At 34.1% G+C, this 27,689-nt stretch overlaps 4 protein-coding genes and 1 non-coding gene across 10 annotated transcripts; 3 read left to right on the top strand and 2 right to left on the bottom strand.

The window, feature by feature from the left end:
* Positions 1 to 2,212: 2,212 nt before the first annotated feature.
* On the top strand, positions 2,213 to 3,810 carry LOC115715324 (dof zinc finger protein DOF3.4). The gene has a single exon (XM_030644182.2). It carries the CDS (start codon positions 2,784 to 2,786, stop codon positions 3,570 to 3,572), a length of 789 nt encoding a protein of 262 aa, XP_030500042.2. The 5' UTR covers positions 2,213 to 2,783; the 3' UTR covers positions 3,573 to 3,810.
* A 1,908-nt stretch (positions 3,811 to 5,718) lies between these two features.
* LOC115714570 (nuclear pore complex protein NUP58) lies at positions 5,719 to 9,860 on the top strand. 2 transcript variants are annotated; one of them, XM_030643310.2, is made up of 6 exons: positions 5,719 to 6,294; positions 6,738 to 6,852; positions 7,183 to 7,644; positions 7,955 to 8,480; positions 9,139 to 9,179; positions 9,343 to 9,860. In XM_030643310.2, exons 1-6 carry the CDS (start codon positions 5,918 to 5,920, stop codon positions 9,379 to 9,381), a joined length of 1,560 nt encoding a protein of 519 aa, XP_030499170.2. In that variant the 5' UTR covers positions 5,719 to 5,917; the 3' UTR covers positions 9,382 to 9,860. The 2 variants fall into 2 exon arrangements, with proteins under 2 accessions (XP_030499170.2, XP_060970474.1); XM_061114491.1 differs by having other exon boundaries at positions 9,139 to 9,860.
* Positions 9,861 to 11,861: 2,001 nt separating this feature from the next.
* On the bottom strand, positions 11,862 to 14,165 carry LOC115714875 (pentatricopeptide repeat-containing protein At3g50420). The gene has a single exon (XM_030643637.2). It carries the CDS (start codon positions 14,163 to 14,165, stop codon positions 12,069 to 12,071), a length of 2,097 nt encoding a protein of 698 aa, XP_030499497.2. The 3' UTR covers positions 11,862 to 12,068.
* Positions 14,166 to 14,267: 102 nt separating this feature from the next.
* LOC115714876 (uncharacterized) lies at positions 14,268 to 20,519 on the top strand. 5 transcript variants are annotated; one of them, XR_009687488.1, is made up of 14 exons: positions 14,268 to 14,399; positions 14,467 to 14,529; positions 14,604 to 14,657; positions 14,752 to 14,850; positions 15,090 to 15,176; positions 15,260 to 15,829; positions 16,356 to 16,832; positions 17,040 to 17,101; positions 17,194 to 17,299; positions 17,380 to 17,459; positions 17,753 to 18,070; positions 18,163 to 18,427; positions 18,525 to 19,497; positions 20,107 to 20,519. XR_009687488.1 is itself a non-coding variant. In XM_030643638.2 (12 exons), exons 1-12 carry the CDS (start codon positions 14,292 to 14,294, stop codon positions 18,212 to 18,214), a joined length of 2,076 nt encoding a protein of 691 aa, XP_030499498.2. In that variant the 5' UTR covers positions 14,268 to 14,291; the 3' UTR covers positions 18,215 to 19,820. The 5 variants fall into 5 exon arrangements, 1 of the variants encoding a protein (XP_030499498.2); XR_009687489.1 differs by lacking the exon at positions 20,107 to 20,519 and having other exon boundaries at positions 18,525 to 19,820; XR_009687490.1 differs by lacking the exon at positions 20,107 to 20,519 and having other exon boundaries at positions 18,522 to 19,820.
* A 6,423-nt stretch (positions 20,520 to 26,942) lies between these two features.
* LOC115715433 (small nucleolar RNA R71) lies at positions 26,943 to 27,049 on the bottom strand. Its single transcript, XR_004011304.2, has one exon. It is a non-coding gene; the product is annotated as a small nucleolar RNA R71 (small nucleolar RNA).
* Between the last annotated feature and the right edge of the window lie 640 nt (positions 27,050 to 27,689).

Genomic DNA, 27,689 nt, shown 5'->3' with positions numbered 1-27,689 from the left:
AGCATCAATCATATTCTTCATCCCTAATCGTTAATAGCTATTTAAATAATACAAACCACCCATTAATAATTAGCTACATACTCAATCATTAAAAAAATAGTTGATTAATATCTAAGATAGAACTAAGCTAATCACACTGTTCTCCATCAACAATTCTCTCTCATCCACAAGTACTAATCTGAGTTCTTAGAAGAGGGAATATAAGGGGCGAGCTTATAAAGCCTAGTAGGAAAACAACTAATATCAAATGACCAGTAGTTTAATAAAAAAATATTCATGCATGGTTAGCTTTTAAAACAAAACTTTTCATCATCATCATGTACAAACAAAATAGAAAGACCACAAATAATCACAAGAGACAAGCTACTCGTGCATATCACACCGTCCACTAGACCCCTAACTCTCAATAAAATCATAAAAAACAACATCCAAAACTGGATAGTTGCCCTTGATAACCACTATAATACTGGGGCTCAAATTCAATTTACTTTCTGTACAAATTCTACATCTTTCACTTACAGGTGAGTATACACTTGATCTACATATGATGATAAAGAGACTAGGTCATGAAACAATAATATACACAAATCATGATCACATGGCTCTCATCAATATTAAGTATAAACAAAACCAGACAAATAAATAACATAACAAAAGAACAAATTCCTTTTTTATTTTAGAAAATTCAACTACATAACGAATGTAATTTGAATAAACCTAAAAAGTTATAACCTAGATAAATAATTATATAAAAATATATTTGGCACTCAGTTTCCCAAAAATTATACTAGAAAAAATATTCCTTATTATTATAATATTATTTTTTTTAAAAAAAATAGAATATTATTTCTAATATTATATATTAATTTACTAAAATCACTACAATTATTATATCTAATTAATGATATTTAGTGCGTTTAATTTTAATTTTAATGTGTGTTTAAATTTATAATATTTGTAATATTGTGTAATTTAAAAAAAAAATACAAGAATTTAATAATTTTTTACTTAAATTATAATTAAAAAAATAATTTATGTCATTTATATTTTATTTATACACAATATATTAAATTCTAATCTTATAAACATAAATAATACTACAAATATAATTTAAAAAATGAAAAGAAAAATAAAAAGGAATGTTATAATTACAATAAACATGATGTAAATTATGCTGCTAACAACTTGGAGATAATAAATTATGCATTGCTCTACAATAGGAAAATGAATCAATTCTATTTGTTGAGACTTGAACAAAGTAATGGAAATTGAATATTATTAATTTGGGTGGTGATTCCAAATCACTTATCATTTATCTAACTATATATCTCTATCTAGGGATTGTGCATTATTTTCTTGTGGGTAGTTGAAATTTTCTCATATAGTGGGGCATGCACAAAATGTCGTGCTACGTACATCGATGACATAGCAATAGCTAGCTAGCCATGACCCTATCCATAGATATATAATATATATATCAACTAGGTCATTATATCTATTAAACAATACCTAATATCTATAATATCATTCATACATTATATTATATATTCTTTTCATTCCCTATGGTTAGGCAAACATTATGATCTATGTAATATTAGAGCTCGCTATATAATGCTATATATATAGGCTATAGCATTATATATTATATAGTACACACAATATAATATATATATTCTTAGAATAATAATGAAAAAAACCAAACAATTATAAAAAAGCAAAGTACAGTAAACAAGAGAGAACTTGATTTGTAGATGTGGTCATATTTTTAATTAAGAATCATTATTCACTGTTACACTAAATCTTCAATCATTCTAGTATGACATAAATATGCATATTTAATTATATTATAGCAGCCGTTTACATATATAAGTGGAATGAATGAACCTCGTGTATATATATATATAATAATAATGCAACATTAAATTAATATTACATTTCTCTATAAATATATAAATTATTATATATTCCCATGCATGCACTCAAATTTCCATTTATACATGCATGCTCTTTTTTTTTTAATCATTCAACATAATATACATATTTTTTTTTTATAAAGATTATTCAACATAATATTATAGGATAGTGGTTAATATGTGATTATATTGTCGTTGATAATATAATGCGTGGTGGACCCACATTGTTGTCTTGGTTTTGAAAAAGCAATCTTTGAAACCAAGCTAAAAATCGAACAAAAATCATAGGAATATATTGTAGCACTATTTTTTTCTATTATTTTAATACACTTATACGACAAATGTTTTTTATTATTTTTTTTTTAAAATTAAAACAAAAAAAAAACAAGTCACATACAGCCCCCACTTGTAGGTATAGTTTTAGCCGACCCAAACAGGGTTTTCTTCTGGAGGTAGCCGACTGAAAAATGTCGTGCTTAACAGAACACTGTAAAGCCTGTTCCTCTCTGCCTCATATATGCCTTAGAAAAAAGAAAATTATAATTTTGAAACTGTTCCCACTCTGCCACTCAACACAAAACCTCTCTTAATACTTTCTCTCTCTATCTCTATACTTTCATTCTCTCAATATATAAACCCTCTCACTACTTCCTCTCCTCACCTTAACACACCAAGCCAAAAAAGAAAGAAAGAAAAAAAAAGAAGAACAAACCAAAGAACTGTTTTTTATATTATCAAGTTAGCTACTTTCACTCTCTTCTTCACTACTACTCATCAATTCTCTCTTCACACTGTATAAATCGAAAAACTAAGCCTGACCCAGTTCAATTCAGCCAAAAGGGTACTCGAGAATAGTTTTACATTTTCCAGATGCCATCTGAGACCGGAGAACTGTGCCGCCGGCCGCCACCGCCGTTGAAGACTCAAAATTCAGGAAACGCTGGCTCAGCACCGCCTCCTCCTCCTCCGCCTGAGCAAGAACATTTGCCTTGTCCTCGTTGTGACTCGACCAACACTAAGTTTTGTTACTACAACAACTACAATTTCTCTCAGCCTCGTCATTTCTGTAAGTCTTGCCGGAGATATTGGACTCACGGTGGTACCCTTCGAGATATTCCGGTAGGTGGTGGTAGTCGTAAAAATGCTAAGCGCTCTCGTACCACTGCTATTAACTCCTCTCCTGGTCTCTCCGATCACCACCACCTTCATCACCACGCTTTGTCTGCTACGCCGGTTTTACTTCCTCTCTCGGCGAATCATCAAGGCGGCGGCGGCGGCGGCGGTGGTGGGTCGGGGTTGCATTTTGGTGATGTTAAGCCCAACATTGGTGGGCTTTGTGGTGGGAGTTTTACTTCTCTTTTAAACACTCAAAGCCCAGGTTTTCTTGCTCTTGGTGGATTTGGGCTTGGGCTTGGTGGTGGGCTTGATGATTTGGGCTTTGGTATTGGGAGAGGTATTTGGCCTTTTCCTGGTGTAGGAGATGGTGGTGGAGCTGGTGTTGGTGTTGGTAATGGCAATGGTGGTAGTGCACTTAGAGGAATTGGTAACACGTGGCAGTTTGAGAATGGTGATAATCATGGTGGAGCTGCCTTTGTTGGTGGAGATTTCTGTTCTTGGGCTGAACCACCTATTTCAACCCCTGGAAATGGTCTCAAATGAATCTTTTTCCTTTTGTTAATTTCTTTTCCTGGTTTTTAAAAAATGGAAATTAAGGTGTTTTTTTTTAGTTGAGGTTTACTTAAAATCTTAGGTAAGAAATCAGAATATTAATTAAGAAGAGAGTACTTACTATGGTTTTTTTTTTCTTTTTAACTTCTTTTGTCCTTTTTCTTTTCTTTCTTCATCTTTTGTAATCATTGTGCTATATAATATGACCTTTGTTAATTAGTTTCAGACACATACATGTTTGCCTTTAAATTTCTCTTAAATTAAGACTTGGTGACAATTAATTACTTGATTAAATTGAATTTGTCATGTTAATTATATATTAATATTTTTCTTTGGGTATCATAAACAATGTATATATCCATGCATGTGTGTCAGTAGCAAGAGTAATGAATGAATCTTTGTAGAGTTAAAGCTAATAAGATTGGGTATGGCCAAGAATATAAGAAGGAATATGATATTTGCATGGAATGTATTATTTCGAGGTTAATTTGTTCAACAGCTTATTCAAAAAAAATATATTAATTAATCTCTCGACCTGTGAGCCTCCCTCTATATTAACTTTCTCGTTACCCAATAAACCACACAAGAAGAATGCTATGTATATATATGTATGTTGCATTAATCAAGTCTCTTCTAAATAGCTAGAATAAAAAAAAGGTTTTCTCTCTTTGCAAAATCGATCTTACAATATGTAAATAAGTAGTTCAATATTAATTTGATTATATAATATAAGGGTAGGGTTTCCAACTTCATCTTATGTTATATAATGTAATGTGTGTGTGTGAATATTGTGGAAATGAAAGGAGAATTATTTGAATTATTGTAATATATAGGTGTACGTACGTACGTACGTACGTAGTTGGTAGCCCATGCTTGTTTTGCCCCATATTATTAATTTATTAAAAATCTTATATTGGAAACCAACACAAAAATATTGGAGGCTTTCCAAGTTTCGAAAATTATTAGTGTGGTGTGGGGTTGAGTAATTGAGTTGGTATGGTCATCACTCATGACTAGTCTACTCATCATCATACATCATCATCACCATGCACCATATATGTATATATACATATACTTATAGAGTTATACGTACCTACGTACGAAAATGATACCATCTATCTATAAATAGATTGCTTTTTAAAACCCTTCATTTTGGCTTTTTTTTTTTTTTAAAAAAAAAGAAAGAAATTTGTATACAATTAACTTTGTGATCTTTGTTTTTTTAGGCAATACCTTTTAACTTCATTTTTATTTGCAAAAATGAGATGTTTGTTATAAATTGTATCTTTGGTGTTGAAATATATAATACCTTTAAAAAAATATTATTATTGAAGATGTTGTAAGACCAATAAAATATGTCACATGTACATACAATGACCGTTAAAAATTGATTTTTAAATTTAGTATCGATTGTAAAAATTTGGTTATTAGACATGGTGTATTTTTCATTATGCTGTTGATAAAACTGTTTTTTTTTTCTCTTTTAATGAAATAATTATTTTATTTTAATATTGATGAAATTGGTTTTCAAAGTTAGTATCGTTTTTAGATTATATTTTTTTTATTATTCTGTCGATGAAACTATTTTTTTTATTCTTAATGTAATTATTAGTTTTTGATAAAATTGATTTTTAAAGTTTATATCGTTTTTAGATTATAATTTTTATATTGTTTTTTTTTAGGATGATGTTGATGAAATTGATTTTTTTTCCTGTTTTTAATGAAATAATTAGTTTCTAACAAAAAAATAAATAAAAAAAAGAAACACAGTAGTTTTTTTTTTTTTTTTAAATATCAGCTTTAATTTCTGTAAAACAAACAGTATTTACAGTTGAGATTATTTTTTATTTATTTTAGTGTTTTATTTTTTAAAAAGGAAAAAAAAAACACAAACTTAAATTTTTTTATGGTATTCCTCTTTAAATAAAATGACATGTTCCCATATTTTTAAGTTTTTTCTTAAAAATACTATATTTAGTGTAATTAAGTTTCTATGCCATATATATCAAAACTTATCGTTTCCCATATTTTTGTATATTGGGCCTGATGTTGTTAATATATTGGGCCAGCAAAGAGAAAGTGATGGTATTGGGCTTTGGTTTAAAATTCATTTTGACTTAACGTTGTCTTCTTCTCTCTTTCTCTCTCTTCACTGAGAAACTGGAAAGAGTGTTTTTCAGTCTTCACACTCACACATCTCCCTTTTTCCCTCCATTCCTAGGGTTTTGAACAGGGTTTTCTTCAAACTCAGTTCATTTCCATCCCCAAATCTCGACCCCAAACCCTCGAATTGCTTCCACATTCTTGTTAATAGAGCACCACAGACCTCAAAATTCATGGCTTTTTCGTTATTTTCTACGCCACAACAACAGCAACAACCACAGTCATCGCCGTTTCAGACTCAGCAGCAGTCCCAGCCATTTCAGCAGACCAGTCCTTTCTTTTCTCAACCTCAGCAACAACAACAAACGCCCCAACAATTTCAACCTCAACAGCAACAGCAACAGCAATCTCCGTTGTTTCAGCAGCCACAGCAGCAGCAATCCCTGTTGTTTCAACCTCAGCAGCAGCAGCAACAGGTGCAACAACAACAGCAGCAGCAACAGCAACAACAACAGTTGTTTTTGTTTACTAACGATAAAACTCCTGCGACTTATAGTACCAAGTGGGCTGATCTCCATCCTGATTCCCAGAAAGTTTTACTTCAAATCGAGTATGTTGTGTTTTGAAGTTTGAATTTTGTTGGGTTTTCGTTTTCTCTTGTTTTTTAAGTGATGGGTTTAATTGGCTGCTAAGAAAATTTCGGTAGAGAATGCTAAGGGTGCTATATTTTGATGAATCGTTTCTGATGTTGTTGGACTATAAAGATTATAATTTTACATGAATTTGTGTTTTGGATTTGAGAAATTGGGATTTTGTTGGAAGGTTCTATAAAAGATTTTTGTTTAATACTTTTCAACTTAGCAGGGTTCATTGGAGTTAACTAGCTATGATTAATGTTTTATTACATACATATATTATCTACATTTCAAATATTATAATAATGATGTGCGTTTTATACTTGAAACTTTTTGTTTCATTAGTTTATTATGTATTTAGTATATTCTTGATTCGATATGTGTGATTTTAAGTTGCTTAAGCAATGTATGTGATTAGGGAACGGATACTGGAATATAGAGATGAGAGCCAGAGGCTTGATCAGTGTAGTCGGCTTTATGATTCCTCAGTTTCCAATCATGGATTTGAGCAAGACGCAAGCCATATTGTTCAGGTTAGCATTTCGACGGGTTAAATTCCTTCCAGTTTGTTTGTTTTCATTTAACACTCTATACAAGTGGGTTTGGACTTGTAATTTACTGTTCTTATGTGTCTGAACTCATCATGAATTTTCCAGAATTTCAATCTTGGTTTTGAGTTAAAAAAGCTGAAAAAGACAGCCTTCTCTGTTATATATGAGAATGATATGATAAACGAGTAAAATGTTACTCCTTAAGTATTAACACTAGTTTTGAACTCTATTTAATAGATTATAGCTGTATTACTTATCATAGGACTATAATGTTACAATTAAGACTTAAGCTTGAATATTGTGGTAATACAGGAACTCAGCGGAATTAGTACTGATGTGGAAAGACAAAAAGCTTTGCTGTTGGAACTAATGACAGTTGTGAAAGATATGTTACGAAGTACTGAGGTTGCTGTTCGTTCTTTCATGATGCTACGCCCAAGGTTTGTTCATCCAAATTCAGGAAATGCTTCTATAGCCACGGCACCATCACAACCTTCTGGAGCAACAGGCTCTAGTAGTCAACAAATTGCTACATCTATTGTCCCTGTTTTTGATTTCTACAATGGAATTCCACGGAAGCCCTCCCCTTTTCTACAGCAAACAGTTGCTAGGTTTGAAAAGTATCTCAATGAGTGTCGTCAGTGGATTGAAGAGTTAGAGCAATTGCTTTTCTTAGACTCTGAAAAGAGCACTTGCAATGCAGCATCTTTGTTGCAGTCTCTTCCAAAAGTTATGTCAAATGTCCATGATTTTTTTGTTCATGTTGCTGCTAAGGTATTCAAAAGCACTTTATAATTGTTATGTGCTATATCAAAAAAACATATTCGTATCATATTTGGTACTCTGCTTAAATGTGAACAAACTGTTATACCATTTCGAGGCTTATATGATCTACTTGCTGTTCTTTTACTCAAAAGTTCATACATGTATCTCTTGTGTTTAAAGTATGTTGTTTCCAGAAGTTAATGATTTGTCTGGCCTTTCACTCCCCAAACCACATACTCATCTGTACAAATAAGGAAGAGCATGTTGTGATTTTAGATGATAAATAACTTGACAATAAATACTTTGATGTATTCCTTAGGTGGAGAGTATTCATCAGTATATTGAATCCATGAGAACAGCTTATCTTGCTGACCAACGCCGTCGAGGTGAGGTGAACGATCCATTTCTTGAGGCTGATCGACGTGAAACAGCAAGACAAGAGGCTGCTGCTAAAAGGGTACATCCAACATCACATTTGCCTGCAAATCCACAACCATCAACTCAATCTACAGCATTGGTCACTTGGGGAGCTCAAGCGACATCCAGTACACCACAGACGGTTACAGTTGCTCCAGTAGCTTCATCAGGGAGTGGGCTTTCACTCTTCAGTACACCTTCTGCCCCATCTTCATCCATGCCTTCAATGTTTGCGACACCCGCTACTTCTGCTCCAACATCCTCTCTGTTTGGATCATCTTCTGCCACACCCCAGACCTCTCTTTTTGGCTCTTCATCATCTTTATTTGGGTCTAGTTCCACCCCTTCCCTGCTTGGTAGTACTGCTCCAGCTTTTGGTTCTTCCACTCCTGCTGGAAGTTCACTATTTTCAACACCATTTGCCTCAGGTACATTCTTGTCCATTTTACCTTTACATTAAAATGTATATCTAGTAAACGAAAGTGTTTCCCCTGGCCCCCGTAATAAAATGTGCGAAAAGTTGTTGTGTTGCTGAGGGCATTATGTGTGTCCAAGATTCCAAAAATTCTTAGATTCAAGATTTTTTTTTAATTAGTGGTCTAAATTTAAATGGAAGAATGTGACAAAAGAATAATCTAAATGGAAGTAGACCAAAGTAGTTTTGAGAAGAGGACATGTGAATGTAGGGGATGCTAAGTGCAGATTCATAGAGTTAATGATATTAGTCCAGCAGAATTGATATGAATAGTGAAGCCAACACTATATTATTGATGTAAATGTTGATTTAATTTTAACTCTTATAAGAAACTGTGATCAAGTTGTTTAGTCACATACACACTGGTGTTAGAAGCTAGATGACTTGGTCTTTAACAGTGTGTGAAGGGGTTATATTAAATTAAATTTACTTGGACTCAAGATATTAATTATGCACCAGTATTCTTAATACTATGGATCTTAAATATTTATGCTGTAGCATTTTACGATGAATTGTTGATCTTATTTCACATCGATTGGGTTTCATTTTATAAGGCTTTTTTTCTTGGCCAAGTTATCTTGCTCAACTAAGTTTGTTCTTTTTCTTTTAAGGTACTGCAATGGGTTCTGGGGCTAGTTTTGGTGCTGCGTCGGTAAGTGAATTTTCTTTGAGCTTTAAGCCTGTCAGTGCCTCTTTTTTGTCTGTTACTTTTTTATTTGCTTTTTCCTGAAGCATATAATTAACTTGTGAAAACTCTACACTAGTTTACATTACATATGGATAAACCATCTTTGTGTTTTACGTCTTCTTCACAGAAATCATCTAAGCCGAAATCTCGAACTGGCCGGCGTTAGTCATTAATGAGTCCAGGTGGTGAAATCTAGAAGGACCTTTGTATATGCATATAATCAAGGAAAGGTCCTTTGCTCTCTAATTTAGCCAAAAGAAGTGGTGGGGGTGGAGTTCTTTGCTCTCTTTATTGTTTGAAGTTGGCTATTTTGTATTTTTGAGATTGAGGAAATCATAGCAATTGAGTTCAAGAACAATGAAGTATAACTTGAGATGCTTCTGGACAAGACATTCAAGTTCCTCCCCAGTCCATTTGTTCATCAAAATTTCAACAAAAGTTAAGAGGTGTTAAATAATCCTTAGATGATTTTTGATGTAAAATTTGTTCGGTTGCCTCATTTTTTTGAATGTCAATTAGTGTAGGGGCTCATTTTTTTTGCATGTTAATTAGTCTACTGACCTTCACACCAAACTCATCAGATAATGTACTCGGGTAGTATTGATTGTAATGTTGATTGATGTCAAATAAACTCATTTTCTGACATTATTTTTTTTAATTACTTTTTTGGTTTAATTCTATTCATAGGATGCTGCTGTTATTGAAATAGTTTTTCCTTTCAAAATAGTTCTTTGAAATTTTTGGTTGTACCTTTGTTTTGGTAGAGTAAATCAAAGGAAATGAATCGAATAAAAATGAGATATTTTAGTGAAATTCCTTAAGTTTTAAAACTCTTCAAACATTAAATAAAAAATATTTTTTTAAGGAACAAATTTTCAATAACTTGCCTATCTTCTCTATGTTTTGTTGCTTTAGTGCAGTTGTATGTGGCTAAATTATTCAATAAATTGAATAGTTATGGCGAAAGGACTCAATTAAAGTGTGTTTTTCAATTATTTTTGGGTCATCCTTGAGCCATCCATGTATTGAAAGTAGAGGTGTTTATAAAATAGCCAATCAAATCCAATCCGCACGATCTAACCTAATCCAATCCGCACGATCTAACCTAATCCAATCCGCAAAGTGCGAATATTCGCACTTGTGCGAATTGGAAAATTCAAAATCTGCACGTGTGCGGATTGGATGTTGATTGACATGTAAAAATAACCAATCTAATCAAATCTTCACATCTTTATAAAAAAATTAAAAAATTATATATACAAATAATATTTGAATGTAAAAAAATAGTAATTTAAACAATATAATTATATTTCAAAACTTAATAGATCAAATGTATATTCTATTCTTATATATAAATTTTTTTCTCCATACAATTTAAAATAAAAATAAACATTTCTTTATACATATAATTTTTTTTCTTCCTTTGAATATGTTATTTTATTTATTTTAATGTGTTGTTGGAGCATAAAATAATTATAATTTGTTTTATTTTGTTGCTAGTTATGTAAAAAAAAATTATTTTTTTTATAAATATTAAATAATTTAATATTAAAAAGTAACCAATCCAAAATAATCGATCCAATCCGCATTTTGCGGCTTGAATTGGATTGGATTTGAGCTATTGTGCGGATTGGATTGGATCCAAAAAATGAAATCCGCACTTAATGCGAATCAGATGCAAGCAAAATAGTGTGGATTGGATTACATGAACACCCCTAATTAAAAGAAAGAGAACAAAAGTCATTTATTATGTTTTGGAGCATGGGTAAGCTTTTGAATGATTGTCCCAACTTGTTAATTACTTCTATAGGAATTTGAACTCCACCACTATAAATTCGTTTTGGGCTATAAACAAAAATAACTCTAAATAGCATATATTTTTACATAATTTTTAATGTCAGTTATGCAATTAAAATTGTGTTGACCAAACATCTAATTAACAAGCTTTGGAGACTGAAAAAATCTTAAAGTATTCAAAAGCTAGTAATGTTGTTTGTTTTGAATAAAATCTTCATTCTTAGATTAAAAAAAGAGTTAATTATACAAGTTAACTTTAATTAGTTATTACTGTTACTATAAAATTAACTTGTGTTTTATCATTCATTTCAACCTTCTAAATCTTAATTTTCTCTTCTCTAATAATTCTTGTAAAATAATTGCTATGTAGTTTGCACGGTTAACAATTCATTTTCAATCAATAATTTCTTTTTTAAAGTTTTCGCTAAATTTTATTGTGCTCGAAATTTGTTTACATTGTGTTTTGTTTTCTGTATTCTGGATTGGTGACTGTAGTTCACCAAAAATTTACTATAAAATCAATGACATGAAAGAAAAATACAAATAATAATAATAATAATAGTAGTATATCTTAATTCAAATTAAAATTACTACATGCATCAAATGTAAGGATGAAAATAAGACTGGTAATAGGCGGGGAGTGCTCCTGTCTCCATCCTTTTAATATTTTAATACTTATTCTCGCTTATATCCCTGCATATACCTTATCGGGGCGATGGAGGAAATTCTCACTAAGACCGGTAATACTGTCAAAAAATCTATTTATTTAAAAATAAATAAAAACAATAAATTATATAAAATATTATATATACTAACAATTTAAAATATACATTATTATCTAAATTAAAATAAAATAAATATAAAAATTTACTAATAAACTTCAAAAACACATTGTGTATAATAATTAATAATAATATTATAAAATAAATAAAAAATTAAACGTCCCCATCAGGGCGGGAGTATTATCTCCATTCCTGCACCGTTTAATATTCTGGGATAGAAAATTGTCCCTATTACCGCTCACGGGACCCATACCCACATGTCAAATTTCATTCCCTAATCAAATGCATCTCTTTCAGTTTTTATCATGTTTCCTTGTAGTCTAAGCAATGCAATTTGAGCTTCCATAACCTCTGGCTGTGATTGAATACCAGAAAAGAAAACCTGAATATTATTCTTGGCTTCCAACCAACTCAATCCAGGGTCTTTTTCTAGCACCATTCCTTTTATTTTTCTCCTCATTTCAGAAACACCATTCCACTCTCCTGTGGCTGCATAAAGATTTGATAGCAAAATATGTGTAGCACTGTCTTCTGCATCAAATTTCAAAACCTGCTCTGCAGCATGAATTCCAATACTCAGATTTTTCTTAATCACGCATGAACTTAACAAGCTTCTCCACAACTCAACACCATTTTCACTAAATGGTGATTTCATAATAATTTCCATTGCCTCGTCTAACAATCCAGCTCTGCTTAACAAACTAACCATGCAACAATAATGTTTAGGCCCCGGCATGATGCCCTTTTGCTGCATATAGGTCCACAAAAACTTCCCATTTTCGGTCAATCCACTGTGGTTGCACGCTGAGAGGAGAGACAGAAACGTTACTTGATCCGGGTTCATGCCATGTTTTTGAATCTCATCGAAAATCTCTAGCGCCTCCTTTGCCATTCCGTGGTGACTAAATCCTCCAAGCATGGAGTTCCAACACTTCAAGTCAGGATTCACTGCTTGAGAAAATACTGAACATGCAGCTTTGATGCTTCCATTTTTGGCATACATATCTACCAGGCTTCCACAAACAGACATTTCGGCTTCATATCCTGTTTTTATGGCCTGGGAATGAATCATCTCACCTTGTTTCAAAATTGTAAGGTCAGCACATGCACTCAAAGCTCCACTGAGAGCAAAGCTATCAACCTTGTGTCCTTGTTGACACATTTCGCAATAAAATTTAATTGCATTGTTCCCTTCATCCAATCTAGCATTACTTGTGATCATCTCAGTCCAGAGAACAACATCTTTCTCTGAGATTGAATGAAATACTTTCTCAGCAGATTCAGGTTCAACATTTTTGAAATACATTGACACAAGTGTACTCCCAACAAAAACACTCTTCTCAATTCCTGTTTTGATGACTTCGGCGTGAAGAGGTTTCCCACAGCCGCAGGCTAAGCATCCGGCTGTTGCAGAAACAACAGCTGCAAAAGTGTACTCATCAGGTTTAATAAATGAAGTAGCCTTTAACTGGACAAACATATACATAGCCTTTTCACCATCCCCATTTTCTGTGTAACCAGAAATCATTGTGTTCCATGAAACCAAATCTTTGTTTTCCATTTTCTTAAACAGAACAAATGCTGTTTCAATGTCACCACAATTGCAATACATGTCAAGCAAAGCATTCTGCAAAGTCAAATCAGCTTCCGAGTTCGAAACAATGAACCGGGCATGAGTAATTTGCCCAAGTTGATAATCACCTAATCTGCTACATACCTTTAAAACCATTGCATAAGTGAACTGAGTAGGAGCAACTCCAGTTCTCAGCATATCATCAAAGATTTGAAGACCTTCATTCACCATATCATTCTTCAAACTCCCATAAATAATAGAGTTCCAAGCAATAACATCTTTATCAACTAGCCACCCAAAAACTTTTCTTGCGGATTTTAAGTCCCCACAATTTGAGTACATACCAAGTAGAGAGGTTTGAACACGTTGGTCATTTAAGTAACCAAATTTCACAACTTGGGCATGAAGCAAAGACCCAATGAACCAATCTTCAAGCAGAGAAGAAGCTTGAAGTAAGCTAGTGAAGGTGGAGCCATTAGCTCTAACACATTCAAACCCCATTTGGGTACTCATTCTCAAGGCCGTGACAGCATGATCTGGGGCACGTGAACAGGCCGAAATGAGTGCGTTGAAAGATATAACATTTCTTTGAGGCATTTTCTCGAACACCTTCCGTGCATCCTCCACTGAACCACATCTTCCGTACATGGACATGATATTGTTGTACAAGAAAGGTGATTGCCAGACGGCTGTCATGGTGGTGAGCAGCAGAGCGTGGATCTGACGCGCTCGTCTCAGTGAGGTAACGGTTGTGCATTTTTGCACTAGAGTAGCTAAAGAAGATGCTTCGTACAACATAAGCCACTCGAACACTCAAAACGATTGTCGTTTTGATATCGTAAAAGACGAAATCTTTGAACTTGAAAATTGAAATAAGCATAAGTATCAGAAAATGTTCTCTTACCGCCTAAAACGCAGCGTTTAATGCCCTCTTTTCTTTCCTTCCTCGAATTCTCTAACCGGAAAATGTCTGAAAGTCAGTACTGTTCCCGGCTTTGCCGGCTGATCGATGATTCTCTCCGTTCATACAGGGTGAGCATTCACCGTTCAGGTTTCTTTCAGTGAATGTCTTCTTTGTTGATATACATATATTTTGCAGGAATTGGAAGTGGGTTCGGTGACGAAGGAGAAGGAGAAAGAGATTCTATTGTCTCTATCACAGGTTCGGTTTAGATACATATATATAATTTTTGTGTTTACCAGTTCAAGAAATTTATGGTTTCAGTTTAATTTTAGGTTTTCCGAATAATTCAGCTCTGGAATAAAGAGCTTGATTCTGATTCCGACAATGTAAGTCTCTCTTTTGATTTAGAAATATTGGTTTTAATGGCAAGGATATTCACGGAATGGAAATGCTTAAAAGTTTAGTCTTTGTGATAAACAGGGTTCTGTGGAGAGATTGGTTTGTGAGATTGAATGCTTGGATGGGTGCAGCTCACATTCTGAGGAAATTCAATGTCTGTCCCAAATCGTAGTTGACTTGGTAATACTCTAAGCTTGTATGTAATCAACCAATGGCAGGCTTTGCTCATTATACAAAGTATTTTGTAACACTGTCTTGATGAAAGCTTTTGGAACTAAAACAATTTGCTTGGCCAAGAATGGTTGCGGTATTTTCTATTCGAAAATCAGTTTGAAGATTAATATTTGAGGTGGCTTTCAGTTGATAAGTCTTCTGTACAATGGTGTCTGATGTGAATTGAATTTTGTGTTTCTTCTCAGGTGTATTTGCTGAATGTCAATAGTCAATATGTTCGACATCTGGGGAGCAATGTTTTGCTTGTTGCTTCGAAGCTTGTGGCCGCATCTGTATGTTACAATTAGCATGCTTGAAAAATTAGCATCACTTATCAAACTATATGTTTTCATCCTTATCTGCAAATTTTGTGTAGGGAAGCAACTGGGAAGCTTTTATTCAATGTTTGAGTGTTTGCCTCTATTTGGGGATCAGCAATTTGCTTACTGATCCCTCAGCACATTCAGTGATTGGAGCTGATGATTCTAATAGAACTTTTTTAGGTTTTGTACTTGTTATAAAAGATAAGTTGAAAGGTGTTGGCTGGTCTGCATTGGCTGGCATCATTCGAGTTTTACGCTATAGCTTGAAACACTTGAGTTCGGAAGATGATTTTGAGCCCATTTGTTCATTCTTTGATAGTATCAATTCTAGTCTGCTAAATGTGCCTTGGGACTCACTTACCGAGATATTTGTTGAGTCTGATGGTGCTGCTTCTAAAAGCTCAATCACAGAAGGTTCGTTTGAAAGATTCATGTTCCTAGGAAATTTTGTTCAGTTCCTGTGTTCCTTGGTGGAACAAAGCAGTGGCATAGATACTGCAGGTGGTGCTATAAACAAACATCCAGTTATTTTGTTAACCATTGGCCTTGTACCAAAACTATTAAGTTGGAGTCCTGGAAAGCAAGGGGATAATGTCAGCAATTACATCAGATACAAGTTATTGGTATGATTTTATCACAAATGTTCAACATGCTCAACATCAAAGTGTGAATTCAGTGGAGTTGATATAATTCTGTAAATTTATGCTTTTCATTCATATTAATTGTCCTTTGGTTCTTTGACTATTGATATGATGTTTATCACAATTTCAAAAAATTCTTTGCTGTGGTAAATCTTCCAGCCCAATTGGGTGGTTAGGATGCATATGCTTTTCATGCTTAACTGTCTGTAGTTGCGACTTTCTGTTTCTGATTTTCACCTGCTTATGTTATGTTGAGATTCAAATTTGTGGCCTATTGAGTACCGATAAGGCTAATTAAAGGTTACAGTACTAGTAGTTATTACTAATCATGTAAAGATGGGAATATTTCATGTAAACCATTGTCAGATATTTTGTATATGTTCCTGCATTATTCCATGTAATTTCCATGTATTCTCTGAATTGGGGTGCTGCTTTTGTATCGGGAAACCTGGTTTGTGATAAAAATGAATTATAATTTGAATAACACCGATTGAGCAACTTACTACAGGTGTTGATGATCAGGCTCAGTGTCCCAACTTATTTGAACTTCTCAACAACTGTTTCATGGTTGCAACTAGTCCATAATTACTTTGGTGAGCTTTTATGCCAACCCGTAACCCCACTTGAGTTGGTTCAGAATGACAGTCTACAAGGATCTCCATTTCTATCTAGTATGTTTGATGAAGAAGTTAGTAATGTATCCTCCCTGCATGTAAAAAGACGAGCTATATTTATTTTTCTAACGTGTTCATTTAGTCTGATCAACTATAAAGGTGATACGATTAAAGAATGTACGTGCACATCTCAAAACTTGTGCTTGCCTAATGAATCAGAGTTAGAGGGTTGTGGAATAAAGAGAGGTTTTGGAGAGCTTTATAACTGGCTTCAAGGGCAGGTACCAACTGAGATTAATCTCAACCAGAAATTGTACTCGAAGAAGTGTTTGGATTTCACCTTATCCTTCCTTCGACTATACTTGCATGAGGTTTGTGTATTTTAAGTTAAGTTCTTTTCTGGAGATTTTTATATCTAACATATTATTTGATCAATTCTTTTGGTATATATTCAATAAATAATGTATTGGTGTGAAAAAAGGATGAACTTGTTTTCTAAGTACGTATTTGTTAAGTATTATTTATAGGTTTCCTATGTTCACATTTCTTGATTATTTTCTCATTTTTCTGAACTGTAGGATGATTTATTATTCAGAGTGCTCTTGCTACTGCTTTCTGTACCTTTTCCTGCAGAGACAGAGTAAGCAGTAGAGACAAGACATCCTGGTTTATTCCTTCATTTCCAAGCAGTAAAGGATTGTTTTTTAAACAACCTCATTTGGTCTTTTACAGGTTTCAGAAGGAAAAAGAGGCTTCTCAGAATGAAAAACACGATCTGATCTCTCACGTTTCAAACGTTTTTAATCCTGTGCACTTGTTCCATCTATTTCTTTCTGAGGCAAGTACATATTTGTTAATCTGTAGTAAATGATCACCATATTTATTATAGGTATTGACTTTATGAATCTTATCTCTCAGTTACACTATGATCATCAAGTGCTTCTGGATTACCTTATTTCAAAAGATACAGGAATAAGTTGCGCTGAGTATCTTTTGAGGTGTGTTTTCCTTTGGATCTTTTTCTATCCTCACTGATTTTTGAAATTATTATACACATGAGAACTGTAGTTGTATTAAGCTCATATGATTTCATTATTAGTGGCAATTGTTTGCAATAAAACCTTTTGTGGACTTTCTCTTTTCCACTATAAATTGTTTATCTAAATCATTTCAAATGATATCTAATGATCTAAACTAAACAGCCTAATCATTAGTCTAGTAGCTTAAATGAACATTTTTTTTATTCTTCTCAATAGGGAAATACTTATTTTGCTATTATTCTGGCTTGCAGATGCTTGCGCACAATTTGCAGTTCTTGGCATTTTTTTGTACAGTTCTCAGCAAATGGACATCATGAGAATCAGTTATCTTACAAGAAAAGAAAAGTTTTGCGGGACAATTCAACTTCTCACGATTTGGAATCTTCTGTACCTGAAGATAAAAGTGTGGAGGGATTCGATGAAGGGTCGAAATCTGGTGGTACGCAATATCGCCTTGCAGCAAAACCATACAAGAAAGCCAGAGAGTGTTTGCTATCTCTTAAAGTTTCTGTTGAAAGTCTCCATAAAAAGAATCTCTTTCCTTACAATCCTAAAGTTCTCTTGAAAAGGTGCTTAACTTCACTAGCATTCTGGTAAATTCAGGATCCTTTAAGGCACTGTAATCCTCACAACTATGCTTTCACTATTTTTGCTTGTCTAGATTATGGAGATTTGAGGAGCTCTGTCTTGAGGAAGATAAACAGTACCTCTAAAAGAATGGAGAAACAAAATAGAAGTGCAAGCAAGCAACAATAATGCTAGCAGAGTATCATCCTATAATATTAAAGTTGCAACGAAACAAGATATTGCGTGAGACTGTCACGAATTGTTGATTAATGGTTCCATGTCCTATGGATTTTTGTTTGCTTTTGTTTTCTTGACAATGGATGCCAACCAGACCAAACTGCCAACATGAGATCTTTGAGGTAAAAAATCTTAGGTGACAATTGTAAATTCTTCTTTGAATGCTTTATGACTTTTTCTTTCTTTCTTTCTTTAAATGTTTCTTACACTCTTTAGCAGGCTTATTGTTGTGGACATGATTAAAAAATACTGTTTCACCTAATTGGAATGTACCATTTGAAGATATATGTGGGAAATATGACCCGAGGGAACGTACTAAGATATATCGAAGGTTTAGGTCTATGAAATTAAGACCTTTTCGGGTGAAGGGAATGACCGAAGGGAAGTTTGGAGATGGACCTTCTGCAGAGTTCTTTTCTTGAGACCTTTCCGTATATCGTTGGCCTCCATGTAGCTGTAAGGGTGCACATTTGTGTTGGAACATGAGCGGGACCAACAACCACCTGTGCAGGGATAAGGTGAATTTTGTTTTGCCATAGAGCTTTGAGTTTGGGCCGCCATGGAAGAGATCTTACTGGTTAACAGGAGGATTCTCAGTAAATGACGTTACCAGTAAGATCTCTCCTTTGGTGGTCCAAACTCAAGCTCTATGGCAAAGCGAAATTTCATCCCATCCTTGCACATGTGGTTGCAGGTCTCGCTCGGTGTACCATGCAACGCGTGCCCTTTTAGGTACAAGGTGGCCAATGGTATATGAAAAGGCCTTGGAATCTTGAGGTCTTGAAAAAGAACTCTCATGCAAAACGTCCAATCTCCAAACATCCTTTTGGTCACTCCCCTCACCCTCAAAGGTCTTAGGTTTCATTGGCCTGAATCTCCGGTATATCTCAGTATGTTCCCTCACGTTATATTCTACCAGTGGGTTTTACTATTATGGAGTTGACTACCTCGGGATCGGCTACGTTACACTGGTTGGCCATGTTGCACCTACAATTTAGAGAATAGTTAGCTCACATAAACACATTATACAAGTCAAACAATATTTACAGTGATCGTCTGCCTTGTCGAATGTACATGTGAGTTGTTTACAGTTGCGGCTCAACTCAAGCTCTGATAAGATCATACTCAAATGGAAAGCTAAGTCCTTTGATGATTCAAGAACCCAAGTGGTATTCAATACATCTATAACTGGGTAAGATTATATTCCAATGTTCTATTATTAGTACAACTACAACCCATGAATGAAGTAGTAAACTTTTGTGATTTCTGAACGTGTCAAACAAAAAGAAATCTGTATCAAAATTTCTGTATGTTGTATCCTTTGGCAAAGATGGTTTATATGGTTGTTGTTGCTTTTAGTGTTGTTGGAAAGAAAGAATCAACACTGAAGACCTAACAATAATTTGCCTCTGACAACAACTATTTTGATTTTACATAATAATCTTCCTTCAATGGATATCAAATGAGCTAGTGACCACCCAAATCTTTGTTTGGTATTACCTGCTCTTTTATAAATTATAACTACGTTATGATAATCCTCCTGCTAAATACATTTGAAAAATAAAAATCAATAATTTTGAAGAGTAAATGATGACTATTTGTTTTCTAGAGTGTATTGGCTTTGACGTAAGATGTAAGTAAAGCTGTTGGAGTCAATGAAAATACGTTTAAGCTAATCATGATTACCTCTGTAATACTCACCACCTCTTAGTACAAATAATGTTAATGTATGATTTGATGGTTGAATAATAAATGGTGTGCCCTGTTGTAGTTCATTGATATATATACCTTTGTACTGCAGGTATCAAGAAACTGATCGTAGTTATATATGCTGGTTAGTTTGTCTTCATGACAGATCTGATCTACACAATGGAAACATTGGTGTAAATTTTGTTAGGTAGCTTTCACTAAGTTTTTGTCTTTCATATATATTAAGTTGCACATTTGATGGCTGATTTGAAGAAAGTGAAAAAAGAATATGTTCGAAGAGAAATCAAATGGTGTTGAGCATGCCAAATAGTAATGCTAAAAAATAATATACTTTTAGGTGCTATAAATGTAATAATTAAGTAATTTCTCCACAAATAACCCATTAAAAAAAGCAGAAAGTAGCTATTCTTATGTTTGGTTGAAAAATACACATGAGAATTGGTTATTTTTGGGGAAAGTTTGAATTAAATGGGAAATTTAATTTTCTATACTTAAAAAATCTTAATATTTTATTTTTAAACCAATATATTTTAAATTAAAAAAAATATGACACTTTTTTCAAAACTCCAAAAATACCCTTCTTATAACTCAAACCCTTTCTTTCTCCTTCCCTCAAACTCTCTCTACATCTATCTTTCTCTCTCACTCTCGGTATCTCTTCACCCACCCACTAGGACTGTTCATCCGATCCAATCCGCACTTTTTTGGTCAAACTACATCCAATCCGCAAAACTGCGGATTGGATCGGTTACTTTTTAATATTAAATTATTTAATATTTATAAAAAAAATATTTTTTTCACATAACTAGCAACAAAATAAAACAAATTATAGTTATTTTATGTCTTCAACAACACATTAAATAAATAAAATAACAAATTAAAAATTTAAAGCAAGAAAAAAAAATTGTATGTATAAAAAAAATATTAAATTTTATTTTAAATTGTATGTAGAAAAAATATATATAAGAATAGAATATATATTTTATCTATTAAATTTTGCAATATAATTGTATTACATGTATTAGATTTTTAAATTACTATTTTTTTTTTGTATTAAAATATTATTTATATATATAATTTTTTAATTTTGTTATAAATATGTGTGGATTGGATTGGATCGTTACTTTTACATGTCAATCAACATTCAATTCACACAAGTGCGGATTTTGAATTTTTCAATCCAATCCAATCCGCACAAGTGCGGATATCCGCACTTTGCGGATTGAATTGGATTGGATCGTGCGGATTGGATTGGATTGGCTATTTTATGAACACCCTTACCACCCACCAACAAATCGCCCCCAATCCTCACCACCACCTCCGACCACCCAAACGCCGCACCAAATCACCGCACCACCACCTCCGACCCATCCCTCCAATCTCGGACCACCCAAACGCCGCACCAAATCAATGCACCACCACCTCCGACCCAGCCCCCCTCTCTCGGACCACCCAAACGCACCACCACCTCCACGACTCACCTCCACCACTTCGGACCCAGACCCCCTCTCTCTTCCTCTCTCTCAAATCGAAAAAAAACCCAGAGTCCGATGGTCGGACCATGGGGTCCGATGGGTCGGACCCCCACATCAGACCCCATGGTCCGACCATCAGACTCTGGATTTTTTTTTTCGGTTTGAGAGAGAGGAAGAGAGCCGATGGGGGTCCGATGCGGGGTCCGATGGGCCCGGTGGGGGGGTCCGATGCATATGCGTGTTGGGAAAAAATGGGGTTGAGTTATGAGAGTTTTAGTTTGAAATGTATTGGTTTGAGAATAAAATATTAAGGTTTTTTAAGTATAGAAAATCAAATTTCCCAATTAAATTAACAATTTCATTCCACTCAGTTATCATGAAAAAAAAAATAAAAATAATTCCATTTCACTGCAGGTTTGGTTTGTTGTAATGAGAATGGTAATAGAATCAAATTATTCATTACAATGTTTATTTTGCTTTTAAAAATGATGTAATGGGATTACATTGTAATCATAATTATATTATACAATGGAATTCCTATTACATTAAAAAAATTATGTAAGGATGATTATATCACAAAATATTAAATAAAGGAAAGCTAAAATGATTATTTTAATACCCTCTTTTATATAAATATAAAAATTAAATTACATTGTACAAGATAATTTTGTCAATTTATCATTTATTTCAATATTCATTCCAATAACAAACCAAAGATCTTAATCAATTTCCATTACTATTCTTATTCCATCACTATTACTATTATCATTACATTTCACCAAACTAAACATCACCTTTTCAAAAATCATTATTTTTTTTACTCTTAAGAATTAATGTACCTCTAAGCAATACATTAAAAACTTAAATTAGAAGTATCATCAAAGTCATCGTCCATCCATTCCATACTAGTATTTCCAACTTCCAAGCTCTATTATTTTAGAAGTATTTTCATATTTTGGCTTGCACTTTTGTATGTTGAAAACTTTGCTTAATTTGATGATGCAAATGAAGCCTTTAGGGGTATGGATTAAATTGTTGCATGATTCAATTTTTTTTAATAGCGTTGCTTGTTCTTAGCATTGCTTTTAATCCTAAGTTGCATATGTTTCAAAAAAGTTTTGTAGTGTAATCATAATTGAGTTTGCAAAAAAGGATTGAGATTGTTATTAAAAGATTTATAAATTTAAGAGTAATTTGCGGTATAAATACCTAAATTTAATTTTTAGTTGCAAATAAATACCTAAGTTTAATTTTTGGCGGTAATAATACTTAAGTTATAATTTTAGAACTTCTGTAAGTACCTAGTTAAAAAAATTACCACGAGACAATCCTTAATTGGTCCAACTCATTAAATTTTTATTATTTAAAAAAAAATAGTTCAAATATACCAATAAGAAAATGACACGTGGATATAATGGATTAACATTTAACGATTATGTACATATTGAGTTCTAGAAATATAACTTAAGTATTATTACCGCCGAAAATTAGAATCTAAAAGCTACAAAGAGACAATTTAAGGTGAAAATAAGTCAAAATGGCTCCAAGCCATGGATTAAAGTCTCACAAGGATGAGAACATCTAGAGGAAGCAAAGTCTTCAATAATATGCTTATGATGGAGATTAGCAGCAAGGGACAAAGCATTATGAACCACACGCCAAGCAAAAATCTTGATTTTACGAGACAATTTCAGTTTCCAAAAATGGGTCCACCATGTAGCAGGCGAGAGTGATTGCAATGGAGGTCATGCATCCCTAAGAGATGTAGCTAAGTGATACCTACTTTTGACAGTATAAAAACCAGTTGAATAGAGTAATTGTGATGGATATCGTGTGAAAAACCGTGTTTTTGCAAATGTCAGTTGTACATAAGAAGATATAAAAACTGTAAGCGTTTGCAGCAGCAGAAAGTAATTTTGCTACAACAAAACTGAACAGGCAGAATATAAAATATTTGCAGAAAAATAAATAACTTGACACAAGAGATTTATACGTGGTATCAGTGTTCTCACGAACACTCCTAGTCCACGGGGCCACGCCCAGAGAATGAAATCAATTAATAAAGTATCAAAATTACAAAGACAATTGACTTAAACAAGTTTAGACTCCCTCTAAAGTATTGCCGCAATCCTTTGTAATCCACTTTATGAATCTGACTTCTTGAAACACCTTCAAGCCCGAACTCCCTTCGTCTTTGAAGTGTGAGTGCTTACTTCCTCCCGAAGTAAGGCTTCAACAAGTCTTCTCCCGAATACCAAGTGCTTACTTCCTCCCGAAGTAAGGCTTTATCAAGTCTTCTCCCGAAGACCAATCTCTTGTTCAGTCAAGTAATTCTTCACAACCTCTAGGACAGAGTAAGAACAGAAATAAACAACTAGAACCTAGATGAACAACTAGGCTCTCACAAAACAAAGAAACACTCTCTTCTCTCAAAAGATAAATGTAAAAAATGAATAATGGAAGAGGTAATTCGAATGGTTGCTCTCTAGGCTCTATTTATAGAACATAGAAACCAAAGAGGCAACCACAAGTTCGAAACTACAGCTGTACAAAAACTTTCCAAAGAAAACACGATCTGCAGCATCAGATTCGGATGCGACGCGACGCAATCGGACCGAATTTAAACGGGAAACTTGCTATAATCGGGTCCGATCCTCTATTAATGCTTGATTCCTGCCAAAAACAGATTAGATATTCTGATTGTATCAAGATACAATCGAAATCAATAAGGAAAAGGCAATAATCAAAGTTTCCCTAAAAAAGACAACTTTCCAAAAGAGAATTCCTTCTCTTTTGAGAAGTTTTCAACAAAGGAAAGTTCAGCTGAAAGTGCAACTTTCCAATCAGGGAAAAGGGCAACTACAATCCGAATTTATAAGGCAAGAAATCGAATATGAATGCAAAGCAATCTTACCATAAATGGAAAAATTATTTTGTCAACTAACTTGCCAAAAAAGGACTTTACAATCTCCCCTTTGGCACTTTAGATGAACAAAATAATTTTTAACACAAAGTACCTGCAAGTTAAAGTTAGCCATAACAAATAACTACTCCCCCTGAGTAACACAATCGAAAACCAACAATAACTAAAGAAACATGCTAACTTTTAAACCAAATAGTTCACAGGTACTAAACACAACTCCCCTTGGAAAAAGGGTCCAGAGTTGATAAAAATAAATTGAATGCTCAATAAAATGCACATTAATTAAAAAATATTTTGACAACTAAATTGCCAAAAAAGGACCTAACAATCTCCCCCTTTGGCACTTTAGATAATCAAAATATTATTAATTAACAAACACCTACAAAACAAAGTTAGCGAAACAAACATAAAAACTCCCCCTGAGAAGCACAACATTAAATCAAAATAAAAAGCTAACTTTGACCAAAGACGAACACAAACACAAACACAAACACAAACCTCAACTCCCCCTAGACAGTTGAGTATACAATTACTCCCCCTTTTTGTTTATTGTTAGGCTATTTTTAGCCTATGTTTTGGATCTAATTTATGTGCGTTTTTCGCTGTGTTGGGACGGAATTACGCTTGTTTTCTATGTTTTTAGGTTCTTTGGAATAAAAGAGGTCTCAGGTGTAGAAATTCGATAAAAGACGTGCTGAGCCGAAGAAAACACAATTTTTGAGGAATTGTGCATATTTGGCCGCGGCTAGACACAACTTGGCCGCGGCTAGATCTCGAAGTTTTACAAGGCTACAGTCGCCGCGGCGATGAAGTGTCTCACCGCGACCATTTAAGAGTTACAGAGAGGCCTATATTTTGCACTCATCTCGCCGCGGCGAGAGGAAGCTTGGCCGCGGCGAGATCCCGTACGGACCAGGGGCATTTTCGTCCATCGAACCCTAAATTTTAGTTATAAATAGAAAACTGCGATTGGAAGCCAGGGAGAGCGATCAGAAACCCTAAAATACAGCTGAGAGCGGCAGGAAGAGCACAGAAATTGAAGTGAAGATCCAGAATTCATCCACCAACAGTTCTTTTCTTTATTCCTCTTTAATTTATTTATGTTGAATATTGCTATAGGAATGGTTATGGATTTATTTCTGAACTAAATTTCCCATTTAGGGAGGATGATGATTGTTGTTTAATGTTTTGCCTAGTTAATGTTTAATTACCATTCCTCAATTCTTGTGTGTGAAATTATCTTAATTTGTGTTTAATTACATGTTTGAGATTGATCACCTTGTGCATGCTCTATGATCTCAATTCGAAATCTGAAAAGTGAGAATTGAGAATGCTAAAATTAAGATAATCGATGTTCTATGTGAAACGAAAGTATTTGCATGACTTATGTGACGAGTAAATTATTACTTAATGTTGATTTCATGTTAGTTTAATTAAGAAATTAATTAGATAACATGTGATTTAGAATCTAGAAGATCTGAAAGGAGCTAGGTTATTTCATAATCTGTCATTCACTTCAAGAATAGGATAGTAATTAAGCATTAACGATTTGGGTAAACAACAACAGGATTCTCCTCCCTATTATCTCATCTTGCTCAACTTTCAATTGTGTTATTAAGTTTTCTGAATTACTTTCATATTTTACTGTTTTTAATTCATAATTGCTTTCGATTTGCCGAATAGAATCATAAGTATAATTTAGTGGTATTTAATCCAATTCCCTGTGGGATCGACCTCACTCTTAGTGAGTCTACTACTTGAAACGATTGCGTATACTTGCGTAGCGTTTATAAATTTAAGCAACAAGTTTTTGGCGCCGTTGCTGGGGAATTGTTTAAAGATCAATATTACATAAAATTATACTAACTTCTACTTTGGTATATTTTCTCTTGCTGATTTTTCTAACCTTTTTCTTGCAATATTTTCTTGATCTATTTCAGGAATCCCAAGTGTATGCGCCGTCAAGGACAAGCAGTCATATTACCAGTTGATCCTGAAATTGAGAAAACTTGCAGGAGGAATCGAAAGAACAAGAGGCAAGAAAGAGTTTCAGCAACTGCTGAAACATCAAAAATCATGGCTGCCAATGTGAACAATAATGCTGGAAACAATGGGGGTAATAACGGTAATAATGGAGGTGCCGTGGAAGATCAAGCTAATGGCCGTAGCTTGAGAGATTACATTCTCCCTACTCTGACGGGAGTGCAGTCATGTATCAGGCCACCGGCAGTGGATGCAAACAACTTTGAGATTAAACCTGCCATCTTTCAAATGGTGCAGTCTTCAGTTCAGTTTGGTGGCCTCCCTTCTGAAGATCCTAATCTGCATCTCTCTAACTTCATGGAACTTTGTGAAACTTTTAAGGTTAATGGAGTTAGCGATGATGCCATTCGACTGAGATTGTTTCCATTCTCGCTCAGAGAACGAGCCAAGAGTTGGTTGAATTCCTTGCCACCCAATTCTATTGCCACCTGGAATGATCTGGCAACAAAATTCTTGTCAAAGTTCTTTCCTCCAGCCAAGTCTGCAAAGCTGAGAGGAGAAATCAATAATTTCTGCCAACAAGATAATGAATCTCTCCATGAGGCTTGGGAGAGGTTTAAAGATCTGATCAGGAGGTGTCCTCATCATGGTATAGAGAAGTGGATGCTGTTTCACAACTTCTACAACGGGCTGGTTGGTAATACTAGAACTTTAATAGATGCAGCAGCGGGCGAAGCTTTTATGAGAAAGAGTGCTAATGAGGCGTATGATCTATTGGAGGAGATGGCTCTAAACAATCAGCAGTGGCCAACTGAAAGGAGTCAATCTAAGAAGGTAGCTGGTGTGTTAAAAGTTGATGCCATCACAAAGTTAACAGCTCAGGTTGAGGCATTGACAAAAATAATTGCAGGGCAAGCTAAACAAGCCCAAATTGTTTGTGAGTTATGTGGAGGAAGTCATCACTTTTCGGAGTGTCAAGCAGATGTGGATGATTTGCCAATGGATGAAGCTAAAGCCATTGGGAATTTTTCACAGAACAACAACAACAACAATTATGGGTTCAACCAGGGTAACAACCGAAGAAATAGTGGGTTCTATCAGCAAAGAAATCGTAACCAACGGTTTAATCAAAGAATAAGCCTGCGGTGGAAATTCTAGTTTGCAAACGTATTCTTGCTCCGGTTATGATCGAAACTAGATCTTCAATTAAAGACCTGCAGACTCAGATGGGCCAGTTAGCAACTCAGGTAGCAACCCGCCCTCAAGGAAATTTGCCTAGCACAACTGAAGTCA

Source organism: Cannabis sativa, chromosome 4, assembly GCF_029168945.1.
Source record: "Cannabis sativa cultivar Pink pepper isolate KNU-18-1 chromosome 4, ASM2916894v1, whole genome shotgun sequence".
NCBI classification, from domain to species: domain Eukaryota; kingdom Viridiplantae; phylum Streptophyta; class Magnoliopsida; order Rosales; family Cannabaceae; genus Cannabis; species Cannabis sativa.
This window is presented reverse-complemented; position numbering and strand designations above follow the sequence as displayed.